This window comes from Cylas formicarius, unplaced genomic scaffold, assembly GCF_029955315.1.
Source record: "Cylas formicarius isolate icCylForm1 unplaced genomic scaffold, icCylForm1.1 PGA_scaffold_8__14_contigs__length_24414737, whole genome shotgun sequence".
Taxonomy (NCBI): domain Eukaryota; kingdom Metazoa; phylum Arthropoda; class Insecta; order Coleoptera; family Brentidae; genus Cylas; species Cylas formicarius.
The window spans coordinates 18,751,442-18,770,647 of NW_026844361.1; the positions used below are offsets into that span (position 1 = coordinate 18,751,442).

General features: G+C 36.4%; 1 protein-coding gene across 7 annotated transcripts in view; it reads right to left on the reverse strand.

Annotated features, from left to right (window-relative positions):
- LOC132706014 (zinc finger protein CKR1-like) overlaps positions 1 to 19,206 on the reverse strand; it is a 206,213-nt gene that overhangs the window by 58,480 nt on the left and 128,527 nt on the right. For all 7 annotated transcript variants that reach the window (XM_060677052.1, XM_060677054.1, XM_060677049.1 and 4 more), the window contains exon 3: positions 10,979 to 11,204. In XM_060677052.1, coding sequence (XP_060533035.1) covers positions 10,979 to 11,204 — 226 coding nt within the window. The remainder of the gene's footprint in view (positions 1 to 10,978; positions 11,205 to 19,206) is intronic.

Below are 19,206 nucleotides of genomic sequence, written 5' to 3' on the forward strand. Positions count from 1 at the left end.
TTCTAAATTTGGCGCGGGTTTAAAATGACCACATAATAATATAAAAATAAAATGCCTCTTTGCATAATTATAAACTAGGCGCCAAGAGACGTTATATTTTCTTAAGTATAATTACCACTACCATTTTTTATTATTATTATTTTAATTATTTCTGCTCGGGGTGTTCCAAAATATAAATCGAAAATAAAAATTATACATCCTGTACCCGCTTGAATGGGGCAGGGGACGGGGGCCTCAAGCCGAATTATTAAATTCTTTTACCCAAAACCGATACCGACCGATGGAAATTGGATTAAACACATCGGCGCGGGGCAAAACAAGCAAAACCGCATTTTGCTTTGTTAATTAAACAAACATTTATTTATTTATGCGTAACATCCATCAGGCGCATTGCAAACCGAAATAGTTTTGGAATAATATCGCCCTTCCCCCCCATTCGCCACCGTCACCGCTCGTTGCAATTTTCGTTTTGCCGATAAATTTATAGTCGCGACGAGCTCTTTCGAAAAAATTTCGAATAATATTAACAATTCCGTACAATATATTGCGCAGCTAAATTTATGCAAATATTTGTCGCAAAATTTAGGATCGATAATACGCTCCCCGGTTTTGCCCTATACGTTCGCAGTGTTTTTCCACCATGCTCGATAACGCCAAATATCTATCGCGATTTTTGAAAAAATCTACGCTCCACAAAGTGAATTTCCTAACCTATAAATTACATGGGGTACAAAAATCAATAAGTGTAATTTTTGACTAATTTTTGTTGGTCTATTTCAATTTTTTTTAAATAAAAAATGTGATTAACGCTTATTTTTACAAGTATGCTATGAATGTTAGTTACTATGACAACCATTGTTATCGCAGTTGTTTTAAGTGCAATTACAAACGTAAGTTGTTATTGCTGTATCAAAAAATTGTCACATTTTGTCACAAGAAATATCCAAATTTGTTCGGTTTAAAAAAAACTAAGAATTATTATGTGAAAATGGTGCAATTTAGCAATGAGGAAAAAGTAGACATGTTACTAGTGTTTGGAGAATGCAGATCCAATTGTAGAGAAGCAAAAAGAGTTTACGCACGGCGTTATCCGCATAGAAGAGTCCCCGATGCAAAAACCTTTTCAAGTTTATGTAAAAACTTTTCACCCGGACATTACACCACCAGATTATTTTCTTTGAGGCTACCTAAAAAACGTTATCTATGAAGAACCTATCGAAGATATGGCTGATCTCATTAACAAAATTAGTGCAGCGTGTGCCGCTATCACAAGAAGGACTCTCCTACAAGTGACCCAAGCTCATCTGTTAAAAGTTTTTGATAGTTGTGTTCGAGCAGATGGACATAATTTTGAACAAAATTTTTGAAATGTCTTATTATGTAGTTAATTGCAATAATAATTTTGGTTATTAACTTGTAGATATTTTACTGTTTTTTCATTTATTTATCATGTTATCAGAACTAAATCGATAAAAAATAATAAATAAAATCATACAAAAATAGTTGAAATCTATTGTTTGTAATTGCACTTAAAACAACTGCGATAACAATGGTTGCCATAGTAACTAACATTCATGGCATAAAATTTTCGAGAGAAAATTTGCATCTTGGCTATACAAATCAGACAATGTCGCTAAGAAATACATTCTTCTGGCATAATCGCCTGGTTCTAGTTTATGAACTAGTTTACTTTTGTAAGGGTGAAAAGAGTTTCTATGTAGAATTCTCCACGAAGAACTTATGGTAACACCGGTATTTTCTTTTATCTCTGATAGGGATATATTGGGGTTATTATCAACCTGCTGAATTACAGCAGCAGTATTTTCATCATTTGTATCCGTCCTGTTCTTATCTCTTTTAGGTTTTATGAAGCTGCCATATTCTCTTAAGTTTTTACATAAACTTGAAAAGGTTTTTGCATCGGGGACTCTTCTATGCGGATAACGCCGTGCGTAAACTCTTTTTGCTTTTCTACAATTGCATCTGCATTCTCCAAACACCAGTAACATGTCTACTTTTTCCTCATTGCTAAATTGCACCATTTTCACATAATAATTCTTAGTTTTTTTTAAACCGAACAAATTTGTGTGTGACAAAATGTGATAATTTTTTGATACAGCAATAACAACTTACGTTTGTAATTGCACTTAAAACAACTGCGATAACAATGGTTGCCATAGTAACTAACATTCATGGCATACTTGTAAAAATAAGCGTTAATAAAATTTTTATTAATCAAGAAATGTGTACTTTAAATCGGTATAACTTAGAAACGGGTAAAGTAAATAAGTTTGAGTAAATAACAAAAAAGTTTTTAAATAATATGTACTTTTGTATGCGCGTATTTCCAGAGTTTCTGCAATCGAATAATTTTTCGACGCGTCGCGACGCCCAGCTCTTTGCAGGCGTCGAATTTTATATATATATATATATATATATATATATATATATATATATATATATATATATATATATATATATATATATATATATATATATATATATATATATATATATATATATATATATATATATATATATATATATATATATATATATATGATTACACTATATTCCGGGATATGATCCGTTCGCTCGTTGAACTGCGACTGGAATCCTGCAAATCCTGCATCCGACTGGAATCCTGCAGACGTTTCACCAAAATCTCACTTGGCATCTTCAATGCTCGCGCTCCCAAAACAGTGAGTGTTCGAAGTGTTTTCGGAGCGCGAGCATTGAAGATGCCAAGTGAGATTTTGGCGAAACGTCTGCAGGATTCCAGTCGGAGTTCAACGAGCGAACGGATGATATCCCGAAATATAGTGTCATCATATATATATATATATATATATATATATATATATATATATATATATATATATATATATATATATATATATATATATATAATATAATATACGAATACAAAGATCACATTAAGCTTTAAATAATGAAATTGTTATTAACAAGTCATATTGGTAAAGGTTGGCTAGTTTTAATTTAATGAAGTTATTTTAGCTCCAAATACAGCTGCAAGAAAGAATTGTACTCCCCAAAATCTACTATTACTACCAACGGTGATCCTCACCTACTAAAACCGAGAAATTTAAGTTAAATAAATCAGACCCATTTATTATTTTAAGGGCGTGTTTTCTCATTTTGAGATGTTGCTTATTGGTTTTGTGAATTACGGAGAAGTGAATTGGGTTGTTTTCTTAGGTGGAACCTAGTTTATCCAACACAATCCCAAAAGGGCAGGAATGAAAGTGGATTTCCTTTTATGACAGATTCTCCTTTGAAACCATGGCTGTCCCTAGTAGGGCCCTACTGACCGGTCAATTGACCGAAATAATTTTAAAAATACAATGAAATTTATATTTATTTATATTGTGGGTGTGTCGCGGCAGTCTAGGAACAAAATGGAGTCGATATTATTCCAACACTAGTGCCTAGTTTATTAGGTTTTCGAAAACCCGACCTGGCGTATTTTAGAGAGAACAAAAAAGGATTTTAGGCTAGTTCGGCAATTTTGAATGAAAAGTGGTACGAAAATACAACAAAATGTCGGCCTGGGGTCTGCCAGTCCGGCTCGCGAATCGAAATTGCCCGAAATAGTGCAGTAGATGTATTTCATCGTCGATATCGAACAGTTCTACGGCACATGGGGGTCCAATTTTGCCACAAATGCACGCGTAGAAACAAATCAGACCGGGCAGGCCGCCGCCGCCGCTCTGCAAATGCGTTATCGAACGGTTTTAGGCCTATTCGAATGCGTTTGTATTGGCCGACGAAAATTTACTGCTAATTTCGCATGATTCATTACGCTTTCGGGTTCGTATTTGGATTAGCAAGAAAAAATAGGGAGGCCGTGCGTTATGTTGAAATCCGACAAAAGGGTCAGTGAGCAAAGGAAAAAAAAAAGAGTTTTCGAAATTGGAACAGATGAGTTAGTCTGGCAGCAATGGCAAAAAATTCTCAAAATGAAGTCGAAATGACAGATAATGTAACGAGGAACTGCACCATATACAACTCTGTGACAAAATTTAATAGAGTAATTTGTTTCAGGGATGCCAAGAGATAACATAGGAACGACTGGCTATGACAATTTTTGTATCAATTTTTCTATTTTACAAAAAAGGAAATTAAAAATTAGTATCTTTTCACTAGAATAATAATTATAAATCACATACGAGATGTGTTCAAAAAGTAAGGTGACTTTTGTAATTGGGCGGGCTCGATATTTTTTTGTTATGTATCCCTGTCTCTAACATATGTTCATAGTTTCAGCCCGTTTACTTTTTTTTCTGTGAGACAGAAGCGTTAGGCGTGTTTTGTGTGTTCTTCGGTTTTCTGCTCTGGAAAAGAAATGCATTTAATTTTGTGTAAAAAATGGAATACAGTGTTACAAAACACTTGAAATGTTGACAACGGCATATGGGCAAAAAAAACTGTTTATCAGTGGTAGAAGATTGCCGCGAAGATGCCCCAGCACGTGAATAACTGATGAAAGCGTTGAAGAAGTAAAACAAATGGTGTTGAAAAATCGTCGAATCACTATCATAGAACTGGCTGAAGACGTCGGCATTTCTATTAACTCGACCATGCAATTTTTTTCGAAGTTTTTGACATGAAACGAGTAGTGAAACTGCTTAATTTTGAACAAAAGGACCGTCGAAGGAGCATTACTCAAGAGGTGTTAAACGACATCAATGATGATCCTGGTATGCTCAAAAAGGTCATAACTGATGACGATTCATGGGTACATGATTATGACATCGAAACCAAAGAACAGTTGTCCTAACGGAAGAACTCAGAATCTTAGAAAAGTTTTCTTTGACTATCAGTACATCGAGAGTTCTTGCCACAAAATTGCACGGTCAATAAAGAGTAACCTTCAAGTTATGGGCCGTTCGCGAGAAGCAATACGAAGAAAACGTAGGGAATTGTGAGAAAACAATTTATGGATTTTGCATCACGATAATGCACTTGCTGACTCATCGTTGCTTGTGTCTAACTTTTTGGGCAAAAAACAAAACCGCAATCATGCCTCAGCTACCATATTCACCGGATATGGCTCCCTGCGACTTTTTCCTGTTCCCAAAACTCAAACCCCTGAAAATCGCTGCAAGAACTGAAGGCTATACCAGAAAGTGCTTACCAGAAGTTCCTCGAGGATTCGAAAAAACGTTGGCACAAGTCTATTATATCTGGGGGGAGGGATTACTTTGAAGGGGATAAATAAATACAAATATTTTGATACAACTTAAAAGTCACCTTACTTTTTGAACACACCTCTTATGATCCTCGATGATCTAAGTCGGACTTATTTATAAATTTATTTTCACCATACTGTTCTAATTAGCTTTGTTAACTTAATTCAATTTCAACAATTAAATAATTAAAAATAATATTTATATTTATATTTATTATGAATTACATTAATCTTTATAATGCCTATTTAGCAATCTGTGAATTACATCTCCTCTTACTTCAACATCAGTATTCTGCACCGGATCAACTTTCCCTTAGCCCATGGGGGTTCCGCCATTTAATCGAAAATACTTTCCAAATATGTAGTAGATGTTTCATAACACAATTCTCTAATTTTTAGCATAAATATAATATAAAAAATAATGTACATTTGGTTAGTAAAGGTGCCTGAAAATGCTTTCTTCAAAATGAGTTGTGTTTTTCTTTTGGTTTCATTTAATTTTTGATTTGTCTTTTTTAGTTAATTAATTTATAAATAAATGTACGTTTTTTTTTAAGCAGTTGCTTCAAAGATCATTTTGGTTTTTCAGTTTTCGATACTTGCGCCATAAAAGATACTTCTTCAAATATTTAAAAATTTTGAACAGGAGCGTCCCTAAAGGAAATAGCCCCATGTGATATTTAATTTTTATTTTCGAGTAATTTACGTATTATTCGTATGTATTATTACGTATTGTTCCATTTGACATAGAAATTAGCGGAAACGCATTTCGAAACACCCTGTATGTTAAAAACTTTATAAAGTATTCATCGACGTATTTGTTTTAGGCGGTAAACCCACACGGCAAACACCGCATGACCGTTCGACCATACAAAGAGTCAATTTTGTTTGTCTTTCGAGAAGGAAATCTGCGTCGTCAAACAATCCCCCACCCACCAATGTTTTTGCGTAGAACAAACTCAAACACGCTTAGACAATTTTTTTTTCTACAATCATTAGTTTTTGGGTACATTTTTGCAAAACACTGACGTAACAGGATTAAGAAAACATTTGACCACCCTTGACGAAAAGGTCGGAACTGTCCGAAGTAATGAATCTGCTGTCTCAAAGTGACACTTTGGTTTGGTATTTTAGAGTATTGAGTAGAAAGAAAAAATATACAAGAAAAACAAAATGTAATACAAAAAATAGAAAAAAAAACATTAAAATTTTAATTTACCCTGAACTTCTGGAGGCATTATGGGGCATACGAAACAAGTGTCCAAACAAAAGTAACAAAAACAATTAGGATAATGACTTTGGGTCATGAAGACTCATTTCAGCCGCTGTAAAAAATATTATTAAATTACATTTCACTTTGCGTTAGTTGAACACCCCACAAAAGCGTGTCCACTAAACGTCAGGTCCATCGCGATCTTGGAGCACTCGATCGCCAAAGGAAATATTTAATTTGTCCCTTATTAAAAATGCCCCGCGCGAGCGTTTGTCCGAAATTCATTTACAGGGGTTGTTTTTTTTTGCCCGCTTTTTTTTTCCCGATGCTAATATATCCCGCCGCCCCTACACAGATTACATCTAACCGATATTGAATGGTTCGTTCGGTAAATTGACTCAGCGGCGTCGTAGTTAATGTTTTCCCATCGAATTTTTTATATCTTCTTTTTCTTTTGATTAATAAACATGTGACTCAAAACGCCTCCTTCTGAGAATGCGATGGTCCCAAAAAATGTGTTTTTTTAATTATTACTGAAACTAAATTGAAAAATTCATCCATGCCCTTGGATACTGAGGATAAGTATAGGTAAGACAAGAAATGCGCGAAATTTAAGGTATCATTTATAAAAAAAATATGAACCTTTCACAATCGAACGTTTACAATTTCTACAAGAGACAAGAGACAATCAAGATACTGCAGAGGATTACAACAGAGCTATCTGATCAACTTATGGAAAAAAAATATTTTGATAATAATCTTGCTGGCGCATACATAGAGTGATTGCATTTTACTTGGTAATAACTTTCTTTTTAGGACTGTAAATTGTTTAAGCCCTTAATAATTAATTTTTAGGAATACAGACAGTCATAGAAATTGAAGTTTTATGCAAAAGCCGACTATTAAACGATGACTTCGACACAAAAATCTGGCTAGCAGTAGACCTGCAACAGGCTCAGTGTTTCCAAAAGGAATGGGGGCGCATTTTACTGATTGGTCGATATTTAGCATGCGATCACGTAACAGAGTACGACGAAGACTACAAGAACGTTTGCAGAATGGATAGGCTTGGCTCCCAAGGATGATACAATTATCGTTTAAAGAGGCTCTGTTGTCAGGTATATTGAAGAAATTCTAGAGCACTTTGTTGTCCCTCATGTTGATGTTATTGGAGATAATTTTATTCTGATTCCATAGTACTGCAAGGACCCACACAAGTCCAGAAGCCTACCAAATTGAACATGTTTGGGATATGCTTGGACAACTTATTTCTGAAAAAGACATCCACTATCTCATTTTATGAATGTCAAGAAGAACGTAGGGAATGATTCAGGCACATTGTTAGTAATACGCCTCAATTTCCATTGGCACAACATAAATTTGTGTTTTTTTGTACTAAAAACATGTCGTCCTTTTTATGTATAAAAAGGACATGTGCCGTGAGTGTCTATGTACTAATTCATAATTTGATTGTACATAGGAAATGAAAAAAAAAACTATTGAAACATTTTTTCGCAACTGTCGCTCCCGCCGAAACGGCGCCGCTGTCTACTAAAGAGCGGGGTATCGCGATTTTTCATCGTCCAAATTGCTTAATCGGCCGGGAAAGTGTATCAAACACCAATTTTTCATATTTCCAAGGGGTCAAGTTTTTCATCGCGAACGATTAACGGGGGAGGACTTAGATGAATGGCCATTGTGGGGAGGTTAAAAAATTACGTAAAAAAGGGTCGCCCGCTTTTTGTCGCGCTGGGGGGGAGAATTTTTTTTTTCATCCAAAAAAGATTACAAGCCAAATTACGAGTTTGATATTTAAGCTGTTTTTTATTAGACGCGCGCGTTCGACGATCGAATTTTAATTAACCCCGTTTTTTTGTTAATAAAATGCGGGGAGGGGCCAATTTAACGCGGTGGACGAACAAAAGAATCGCCGAAAAGTTTTGTAATAAAGCGCAACGAAACAAAAGCGACTTTCGTTTTGAAATAATTAATAATATCGACGGAGATAGTTTTAGTTTTCCGGTTTAAAACGGTACAACGAAAGAAGAAAAAACTTTTGTCTACTTCGAGGTTTCGATAAAATCGGGAAACTATATTTTGGAATATTTAGAAATGAAAAAAATTATAATTTATTAACTCCAGTGAAGTTTAATTAAAACAATGAATAATGGTAAGTAAGAATAAAGTATGTTTTGCATTCAGGAGATTATTCTAACTACTACTATTTACCGGAACAACTGGCGATGACAAAAATTTTAAATACAAATTTTCCTTACATGTTTGATTACATACCTGAATATAATATAGTTTTTTGAAATAGCATTATAGTGATAACCAACATTTTTTAAAACCGGCACCTTTTTTCAACCATTTTGCAACGAAATTTTTGAAAACCGTTAAAAAATAAGCTCACAGAAAGGAAAAAAACCAGATCAGTAAATACATTTTTACAAAAATAAAATATTACATTACATGCTTCTGATAATACGAGGAATGCAGAAAAAATTCTCGACAAGTTCGTGCAATGAAAAGAAAAAAACCACGTCGTTTTTCTTATTAAATTACCGGAAGCGTTGCTATGATCATCTGTTGAAAGTGCTTCATTATGGTAAAAAAGTTTATATGCTTTTGGGATACGGGGAATCCAGTAAAAAATTTCAACTAACTATTTCGTCTGGAATGAAAGTTTGTTGCTTAGTAAAATTTCCAAAACCCAAAAAGCTTGAATAAAACCAGGGAGGAACTTTATGAAGCAACTTCAGCTAAAGTGCTCGAAAGTGCTCTCGATACATTTACTGTAAATCCTATATAAAAACTGATACTGATACATTCCGATAAAGGCTACAAATGCGAACTACTAATTCGGTATATCCCCTATAAAGCAGAACTATAACCTTATAATTAGTAGACCCAAAAAGTCCCAACAACTATTTCGGTACATTCACTTGAAATCCCAAAAATGTGACTAACTTTCCCAGTATCCCCATAAATCCGAATTCCATCGTCCGTATCAATCTGAACCACATCCTCATCAGACCCAATAAATCCCAACTAATTTCTCTGTACAATCGATGTTAATTCGATAAACCAACCTACTTTCTCGATACATCCCAGGTAAATCCTACAAATGTGAGCCACCTTTTCGTTACATCCCACATAAAATCCCAAACTGCATTGCGGATTCTCCAAATAATTCGTACAATTACAAGCCAAATCATCAACAGATTTCATAAATCCCAACTACTTTCTGAGTACATTCACTTGAAATCCTCTAAACATGACTAACTTTTTCAGTACAACTTCGGTAAATCGTACAAATACGAACTACGATCTCAGTACATCCCTATAAATGCGAATTCCATCGTTCGTACCCTTGCGATAAATCCTATTAATCCCAGCCACATCATCAGTAGGCCCAATAAATCGAAACTACTTTCTCAGTACATTCACTTGAAAGCTTATAAATGTCACCAAATTTCTGGGTACATCTTTGGTAAATCTTACAAATGCGAACCACGCGCTCGGTACATCCCCATAAATCCGAATTCTACTACGGCCTCAGATAAACCCTCCCATAATGACCTACATCCTCAGTAGCCTAAATAAATTCCAACTAATTTTTCAGTACATTCAGTGTAAATTCTAAAAATATAACCTACTTTATCGATACATCCACGATAAATCCAACAAATACATTTCAAATAATTCCTATAGTTACAAACTAAATCCCAACTAACTTCTCGGTACATTGACTTGAAATCCTATTAACCTGACTAATTTTTTCGGTACATGTTCGGTAAATCGTACAAATACGATCTACGCTCTCGGTACATCCCTATAAATCTGAATTCAGTAAGCCCGATAAATCCCAACTACTTTCTCGGTACATTCACTTGAAAGCTCATAAATGTCACCAAATGTCTGGGTACTTCTCTGGTAAATCTTAAAATGCGAACCACGCGCTCGGTACGTCCCCATAAATCCGAATTCTACGGCCTCAGATAAATCCTACCATAATGACCTACATCCACAGTAGCCTAAATAAATTCCAACTACTTTTTCAGTACATTCAGTGTAAATTCTAAAAATATAACCTACTTTTTCGATACATCCACGATAAATCCAACAAATACATTTCAAATAATTCCTATAGTTACAAACTAAATCCCAACTAATTTCTTGGTATATTGACTTGAAATCCCTTTTAACCTGACTAATTTTTTCGGTACATGTTCCCAATAAATCCCAACTACTTTCTCAGTACATTCAATTGAAAGCTAAATAAATGTCATCAAATTTGAAATACTTTCTCGATACATGTCCGTAAATCCCATAAATACGAACAGTACATTCCCGATAAATCATATAAATCCTATCTAAAATGTAGGTACATCTCGGTAAATACCGTAAATCTGAATAATTCTGAAGAGTTTATCAATATATTCTTACTGATTTACAGTATTAAAGTAATAATTTGATAAGTTATGATGGATATAGTTGAATTATTCGTTGAAACGTTCGGCATTGGTTGGTTGAGCGTTTATATGACATACCTGTGTGGAGTCGCGTGTGTTGCTGAACGTGGCTCAACTGCTTGAACCTGCGGTCGCAATAGGAACATTTGTAGGGTTTCTCGCCGGTATGGACGCGGATATGCTGGACCAGCTGATGGTTCGAGCTGAACGATTTTAGACACTGCTGACACTGGTGCGGCTTGACCTCGGAACGTCCTCCCAGCTCTCTCGCGTGCATCTGCATCGCGCTCTTGTGCATGAAAATCTGGAAATCGAATGGTTCCGGTCAAGCGCGGGGGTGCCGAAGGCGATTCGGGTGGTGTTGTGTTGCGTGGCTGCTGGACACGTGACTGTGTGGTGGTGGACTAACGAAAAAAAAAACTGGCGAACGCGCGGCGGACATTTTCAACTAATTAATTCGCTCGAATCGAATCCCAGTTCGTTAACGGTTCTCGATTTCTCTCGTCTTTTACTAATTTGCGTCGCGAATAAGAACGAAAAAGAGGCAAAAACGACCGGAGACGAAAGAGAAGAAAAAAAAAGGCCGACCCGCTTAACTCCTAATGAAATATTAAAAGTGAAGTATTATTTTAATAATGACGAATTAAAACTGGAATCAGGTAAAACGAAGAAAATGCCCCGGATAGCTGTGATTAAAAAGGAACGGCGCGCGCGCGAGAGAGAGAGAGAAGAGCGCGGGGTGGTTTCCCGTAGGAAACGTGCAGGAATTGCCGGCCAGGTGAGGAGAGCGGAGAAGAAAATGGTCTCGATTTTTTCCTTTTTTGTATCAGTCCGAAGGCGCGTTTAATTAGTAGCATAGCTGCCAGCCCCCGCCTAAATTATGTACTCTAAAATATCTCATTATGCAGAGGTTAAGCGTGTGCAAAGTTCCATTTTAAGACGTCAGTTTCGTTAGCCACGATCGCGAGTCATTTTGTTTGTTTCCAGTACTTTAGTCACTTCTGATGGTTATGTGAGATGTCGTAAACGTATTTGTACTGTTTAGTACTGATTTGTGCAGTATCAGAGGTCGCGATAATCCATTATCCAACGTATTCACCAATTGGACACAAGGAGAGAAGTTAAAAGGTGCTCGAACCGCCCGAAATCAGCCATTTTGCATACAGGTCAAGTACCAGGGATGACTTTCACGATCAGACTCTAGCAGAACATTTCCTCAATTACTGATACTTCACGACATACTGCGCTTTAACGACATTTACTGTTTTGCACAAATGTATCCACAAACGAATTGTTTATTAAAAACTCGCTCAACTCGTGCCGAATCATGTATGTATGTGTAAAAAGAAATACTAAAGAGTTTTGAAAATACGAAGAGACGAGTGCAAAATAAAGGTTAGAGGGAAAAAAAGAAAAACCGATTTTTGAATCTTGCAACTAAGTAAAATTTGTGGATTTATTTATATGAATAGAAAAGAAAATGTCGAATTAGTATCATATTTAAGCACGTCTCGCGTCTGACTAAAGCACCGGAGACACTTGCGACAGTGTTTAATGATGCTGACAACTGGATGCACAACTGAGTATTTTAGAGTAAGCAGTCAGTATATCCGGTAGGTTTTCGAAACGACACGGTATACATTCCAACAGGGGACAAAATCACCGGATTGAAAAACGTCCTATAACGGTCGAACCCGGCGATTGTGAAGCTGAGCGAACGGGCAGTCATCAGCGCTGTGTAATGACACAGTTAATAGTGTTATAATTGCCAGGTTACGTATCGATTCCGAATTAGCTGGATAGATTGAAGAAAATCTAATTAACGTGTGCGTGAAATAATATGCTTGAGGTCTGCGGAGACTGCACACTCGCACACACACCAAAGCGGAGGGTTGCATATTTGCCCGTAAAGCGCTCCAGAGGCTGCGAAAAGTTCGCTCTACACGGTGTGTATAAAATTGGTATTTTTTTTAACGACCGTTTTTTAGGAATACGTTTGGGTTATTTCGACGTTATTTTTAAAATATCCACATAAGTCTAATTACTTTAATTGTAGTGGCATTATTGAATATAATTTTTTACAAATTTGTTGTAGTATATGGAGTCTTAGAACCATGTTTTTCCTCAAATAACAAAATGGTACAATTTCACTTCGTGGCCATCAAAAAATAATAAAGGCGGCCAACTAAATAGAAAATTAAGCGCAAAGTATTGCTGTTATCTAACTTGCCTTTAAAAATAACAATAACGAATGAAGATTAAACTAACCAACAGTAAATTAGTAGAACTAGAATTAGTAAATTGTGTACACTTTTCAAAATTGGGGTTTTCTATTTCCTTATGTCATGTCATGTTAGTAAATGTATTCGTGTTGTTATGCAAAAATGCACCCAAAAACTAACGGTCATAGAAAAAGTAGAATATGCAACACGTTTGACAGACTTTTTTCGTATTCACAGGGTGCGTTTGATATTTTAAGGTATGAAACAAAATAAACCTAATTTATATCTTCTGGACGTAAAAAGGCGTTCGTAGACTAATATTTAAAAATGTAAATATATTTTATCATCTAACTTCAATAAATCAAAATGTATAAATAAAATTTTACTTCAAAAATGACTGGCAAATCCTCATTTCCTATCTAAAACTTAAAACCATTCATTCCTTCATTAGAAATATTTATTAACTATTTTTATTCCTAGCGTCAGTCAAAACTTTTACACACAACACAATCCAGGATGTGCGCTCCTCATGGCTAACTGAATTTTTGTACAAAACGCTAGGACGTGCCACCTGTTTAAGATCGAGCAAAGATATTCGGAACTTAAATCAACCTGAGTAAAGCACTATAGATTTGGTTTTCTTATTATTTACGATTAAATGCAAAAGTGGTCAATAACTTACGAATGGTTGCTAACTTTGGGCACTGACGCTGTCAGTAAAGCTGAGAAATTTGAATTTTTGAAACCCCTTTTTAGAATTAACAACATTTTTAATTTCATAGAATAAATTATAATTATCGTATTTTTCGTATTCCCAAAGCTTCAACGATTCATGGAAGAAAATCCTTTCAGTGCCATTAATATCTTCGTCTCTCTCTCTTTCTGTCTCTCCCCATCTTACTCGCTTTTTTTTTTCGTGTCCTTCGCGATCGCATCCTTAATGAACAACAAAAATCGCCGCGGAACATTAAAATTATGATTTACAATCAACCCTTTTGGGGTCCGCGTCCCCCGAGATAAAAAAGACATTATGTCCCGCGGTCCCCGGGCAAATGAAAAAAGCAATATTTAAAAGCGAAGGGGGAGGCGGGGGGGACCCGACTCGAAATATATCATGGCGGGTGGACGTTTTAAATGTGGCCGCGATTTAAAACCCGGTAACCGTTTCGGTGACTTTTTTGTCGGGCAAGTTAAGGCCATTAGTGTCGTCGGGAAGTTTCCGAAACAATGTGGCGGTTGTTTTTTGCGTTAAACCGGAATTTATCGGCGCTCCAATGACACGAAACGATACGTCCGTACGAATGGCATTATTATCGGCTGTTCGGACAGACATTTAACGCAAGGTGACATCTAAATTTAAGTTAGGAGAGACTTTCGCTTGCACGACTATTGAAATCGATCCCCGGTTAGTCTAACGTGCACCCGACTACATCCAACCTGAAGATTCTGTGCACAATATACTTTACCAGAATTACTAGTATTGAAACGGACAATTTCACTTTTTTTAACACGTTCGCTGCCCTGCGACCGATATATTATAAGTCCCGCGAAGTGCCATCCATATGAGCGAAGGTACACTCAGAAAAATAATGCGTTATATAAATCAATAAATAAATAAATCAATCCTTTTCTAGAACTTAACTAATCAAAATATAACATTTTATATCGGTTTATAAATATTATGATATCGATTTGTTTATAAATTATTAGTTTAGTAACTTTAACACATCAACCATTTTCTTTGTTCCCATATTTAATGTAGCGCTTATTTGTTTTAAACGGCATTATGTTTAAAATAAAATATTACTAGCTTATTACAAAAAGACGTTTTTCCGTCCTCCTGACTATATTGATCAAAGTGGAACTTTTTTATTTTGAGGACGGTCGGTTGTTACTTCTAAGAGATTTAGTAACATTTTAAAATGGAAAGAGGGTCTTCCGTCATGTGACTTTTACCAGTCAATAGAATTTTAAGTGTTCTCAAATCTTTGTAACCGTCTGTAACCCAGTAGTTCATTTTTTAAAATGTTGGCTATAAGCAAATACATATGTAATATATTGGTCAACCTTATATGCTGCAACCAAGAATGAGTGAAAGATCACACTTAAGCATTCTCAATAATTGTCTTTCTTTTTAGTACCAAAACCTAAGTAAAAGCTATTAGATAGGATTAAAAAAACCCTGTTCATGTAATTTTAAGTTAAACGATTTAAAAATTCGATTTTAATTCTCTTTTTAAAGTGTGAATCTTTCACTAAAGCGTAAACGCATAAAAACATTATATTTTATAACAAATTTATTATAAAACCAATGGACAGTAAAGTGTTGTAATAACAAAGTAAAAAGTAATAAAAATGATCATCATGCGCAGGTTAATTTGAAGAATATTATAGAATCATATTAAGTCTTATTTTTTCTCTGAGTGTAATAATCAATAATAACTGATTATTTGGGTACAAAAAGGAATCTCGAGAAAAAAACATGGAAAATTTTGGTACAAAATACCCTTATATTACTGTAAATTGAAGAAGCTCAAAAAATGTAGATATAGCTGTAACTAAAAAATAAATTATTAGAAAAATGACAAAATGCACTTAAATTTGAAGAGTCCAGACAAAAAGATCGCGGATCTGCCCAGTTTATTAAAGAAATTGTAACGTTAAATCTGAGAGCAGAGATAAAGATTGGTATATAATGGAAAAGACCATCGATTCGCACTGTTTGGATGTCCTCTAGCTCGTCCTCAAAATTTAGGTGCTCCCTAGTTAAGGGTAGGTTGGTGGGAATGGCCGTATATCCAAAAGAAGTGTCTAATGGTCCTTTTTGTAAACACATCCTAAAAAGCAACAACCGGTTAAATAAAGGTTTCACCACAAAACTGGTGGCATCCAATAGATGGGTCAACCAAACCCCTCTGAGTACTATTTAGCAGACATTGCTTGTGCATGTTTGATCTCTTAGATCTACAATTATACTGAACGGTTTGTTTCTAACTAGTTCCAGAATCGAGACCTCGCCGTTTCTATTACTTCGGCCACCAGGATCCTCCGATCTGTTTTCCGGATGAATGGACGCTATAAATTTATACTACTGCTGACGTGCGGGACGCATATTACACCGGTGTGAAATTGATTGATTCTTCCGCCCTACATAGTTTCCCGCCGGTTCTGCCGAGTGATCGGCGACGCGTGCCATTTTTTCTGGCCGATTGGTGCTCGCGACGTGTGAATTTTAACTTTTCACGTCTTGACGGACAAGCAGGAAGTCGTCACGTAATTGGGTTCGCGCGACCATACGGTAGGAACAGTTTAGACAGAATTACCTGCGCTCAGATGCGTGACGCATGTATAGGAAACGAAATGAAGTCCATTCTGTACATTGTGTATACTTGTGACATTTAATCCACTTCTATGGTGTTGATTCTATCATAAGAAAGAGCTGGAAGTATTACACTCTGTATTCTGTCCAATTTTACAATCTTTTCCGACAGTTTTCTTAATTAGAAGGTACAAAATAGCAAACCACTTAGTTTGGAAGAAACCAGCAGTTTATGCGTTGGATACACTCCAGAAACACCCAAATCACTCCTTTAAGTTTCTCAGTCATAATAGAAGCAGAAGTTAAGTCAAATTCACTTTTTTTATAACTCAAAACCAATAGGGTTATTGACAATTAGCAACTCAACACTTGTTTTTTAATAATGGGTATGACCCCCTCCCGCTCTAAAAACATCTCTCACTCGATTGGGTATAGATCTAATCAAGTTCGCTATTGTATCTTGTGGAATGTTCAACCACTCTTCCTCTACAGCAACAATAACCTCTGCGATTGAGGTTGGGGTACGAAGTCTAGTTCGAATTCTCCGTTTAAGCTCATCCCATAAATGTTCGATCGGATTGAGGTCGGGCCTGCATGCTGGCGACTCAATAACTCGAAAACCGTCTTCTGTAATGTAATCTTGCACGGTCCTCCTTCTCCAATATAGTCTACATATGGTGTCACGTAATCTGATAAAATATCCTCGGTGTACCTTGAAGAAGGCCGCCCCTACAGGATCGGTACGTGCGTCCATAGAAATTGCACCCCATATCATGCAGGGTTCTGCTCTTCATTGCACCGTTCTGCAAATCGCTCTCTTTTTTTCGTCAATCACTAACAAAAAGGCATATTCTGGTCCCATCTGAGAACAGAACAGAGCCCCATTGGTCCAATATCCAATCAGATGATCCCGTGCAAAAAGTAGGCTTCCTTGTCGATGAGCTGGTAAGGTTATTTTCCTTCAGTCTTCTTCTCACTGTCTACCGACTAATAGCCATTCTTCGAACTTCACGAAGCTGTTGTTATACTTGAACCGTATTAAGGTGACGATTTCTTATTATTGTTGTCACAATAAAGCGGTTATCATCAGCCGTTGTAATTCGCCTTCTGCCTGTTCCAGGACGACTAGTAAAGGATCCAGTCTCCGTTGGTAGAGTCGTCGAACTGCTGCGTATTTCATATCCAGTTGTCGATTAACAGCTCGCTGACGAAGTCACCATGCATCAAGCTAACACTATGAAAAGTTTGTTACTATCACTATAACTACTGCTTGGACACGTTTTATTTCTTTAACCATAGTAGCTATGCATATAAAAGATCAACACTCTGGACAAACAAATATTAAATTGAATTGAATTAGATGAATAGCTTCTAGGAAAAAAATACCAAAGCCAAAAATTTACAGTGCTCCGCAGGTTTAGTTATACAGGTTCGATAAGAATGGCGAAACTTTGCTGCCAAAGCCTGGAGCTCAAACATTTGACGGCGACTGGTGGCCCTAATATGTTAATGCAGGCTGAGAGATACTTTACCTGGGGATAATCAAACGGCACGTGCATGCTGGGATAGGCAGCGAACGGGAACACGCTCGTTTGAGAGGAATAAACTCCAGAGGTGCTAGGTCCGGGATCAAAGCCGGCGTAAGGCAAAGCCAAATGGTTGGATGCGGCGGTATACATAGCACTAGGTGTTCCGGACCAACCGGAGGACGTCGTAGGTGTGGAGCCGGTAGTGATAGTGGCGGTACTGTTCTGCCCGGTAGTGTTCGATTGGGGATAGCTGTACATATCGGTCGCACGGGGATGTTTTTACGCTAAACGCTTCGCGACCGCTGTGGGATTGAGCGGGTTAGGTAAGCGCGAAGCGGCGGTGCCAAACTGACCCGTCGCGTCGTCCGGGATGGATGTTTTTGGAGGCGGCGAAAAGCGGCAACGGCGCCGAAGATGGAAATTATACGATCGCGCCAGAAAAACAAACGCGTGACGAAACAAACGAATGCACTTACGACTGACGTGGCCGATAATTTTATAAATTATTAAGATTGTGCCGTTACGGGCCACCAAGGGACTTGGCTTAATATGTGAACATTAAAACTTGAAAATTATTATGCGAAAAGTACGAAATACTGGGTGATTCGTGAAAAATTGACAATCTCTAAACTGGAGCTCTAGATACGAAATTATGATTGTCGAATATGGCCGACACAAATGTCGCTGGTTTCGGAGAGAGAGAGAGTTCAATGCTTAAATGTTATTCTTAGTTTATAGTAAAATAATAAAAATTGAAAGTGTTAGAATTGTTTTACGTAAAAAATAAGAATTTCAAACTTATTTGCAAGTTGCTCCTAGAGAGCAGTATTTTTATCGTATTATTTAGATAATTCAAATCATGTTTTTTTAGTGTGTGGAGTTTTTATCAGTTTTGGTTAGAAAAATGAGGAAAATATGAAAAAATCTTCAATTTTACATTGTTTCACGCCGTCTTACTCTGTCGGGTTTGGACTTATTTGCATTTGAAAAGTTCAAGGAATTTTGTCTTATAAAAAAAATTGCCCATTATTTATGAATCACCCTGAATATATTTTAACCTAAACGTCCGAAGTTTGAATTAATTTTTCGGCAGACCTCGTCACAAAACATCCAGCCAAAACGACGCTCCGCCTATATCAATAAATTGAAACCTGAACTATTAAAACAGACTTGGAAAGTTGGAAACCATGGTTTGTCGACGTATCTTTTTCGTTTCATATCTTTGACAGTTCTGAA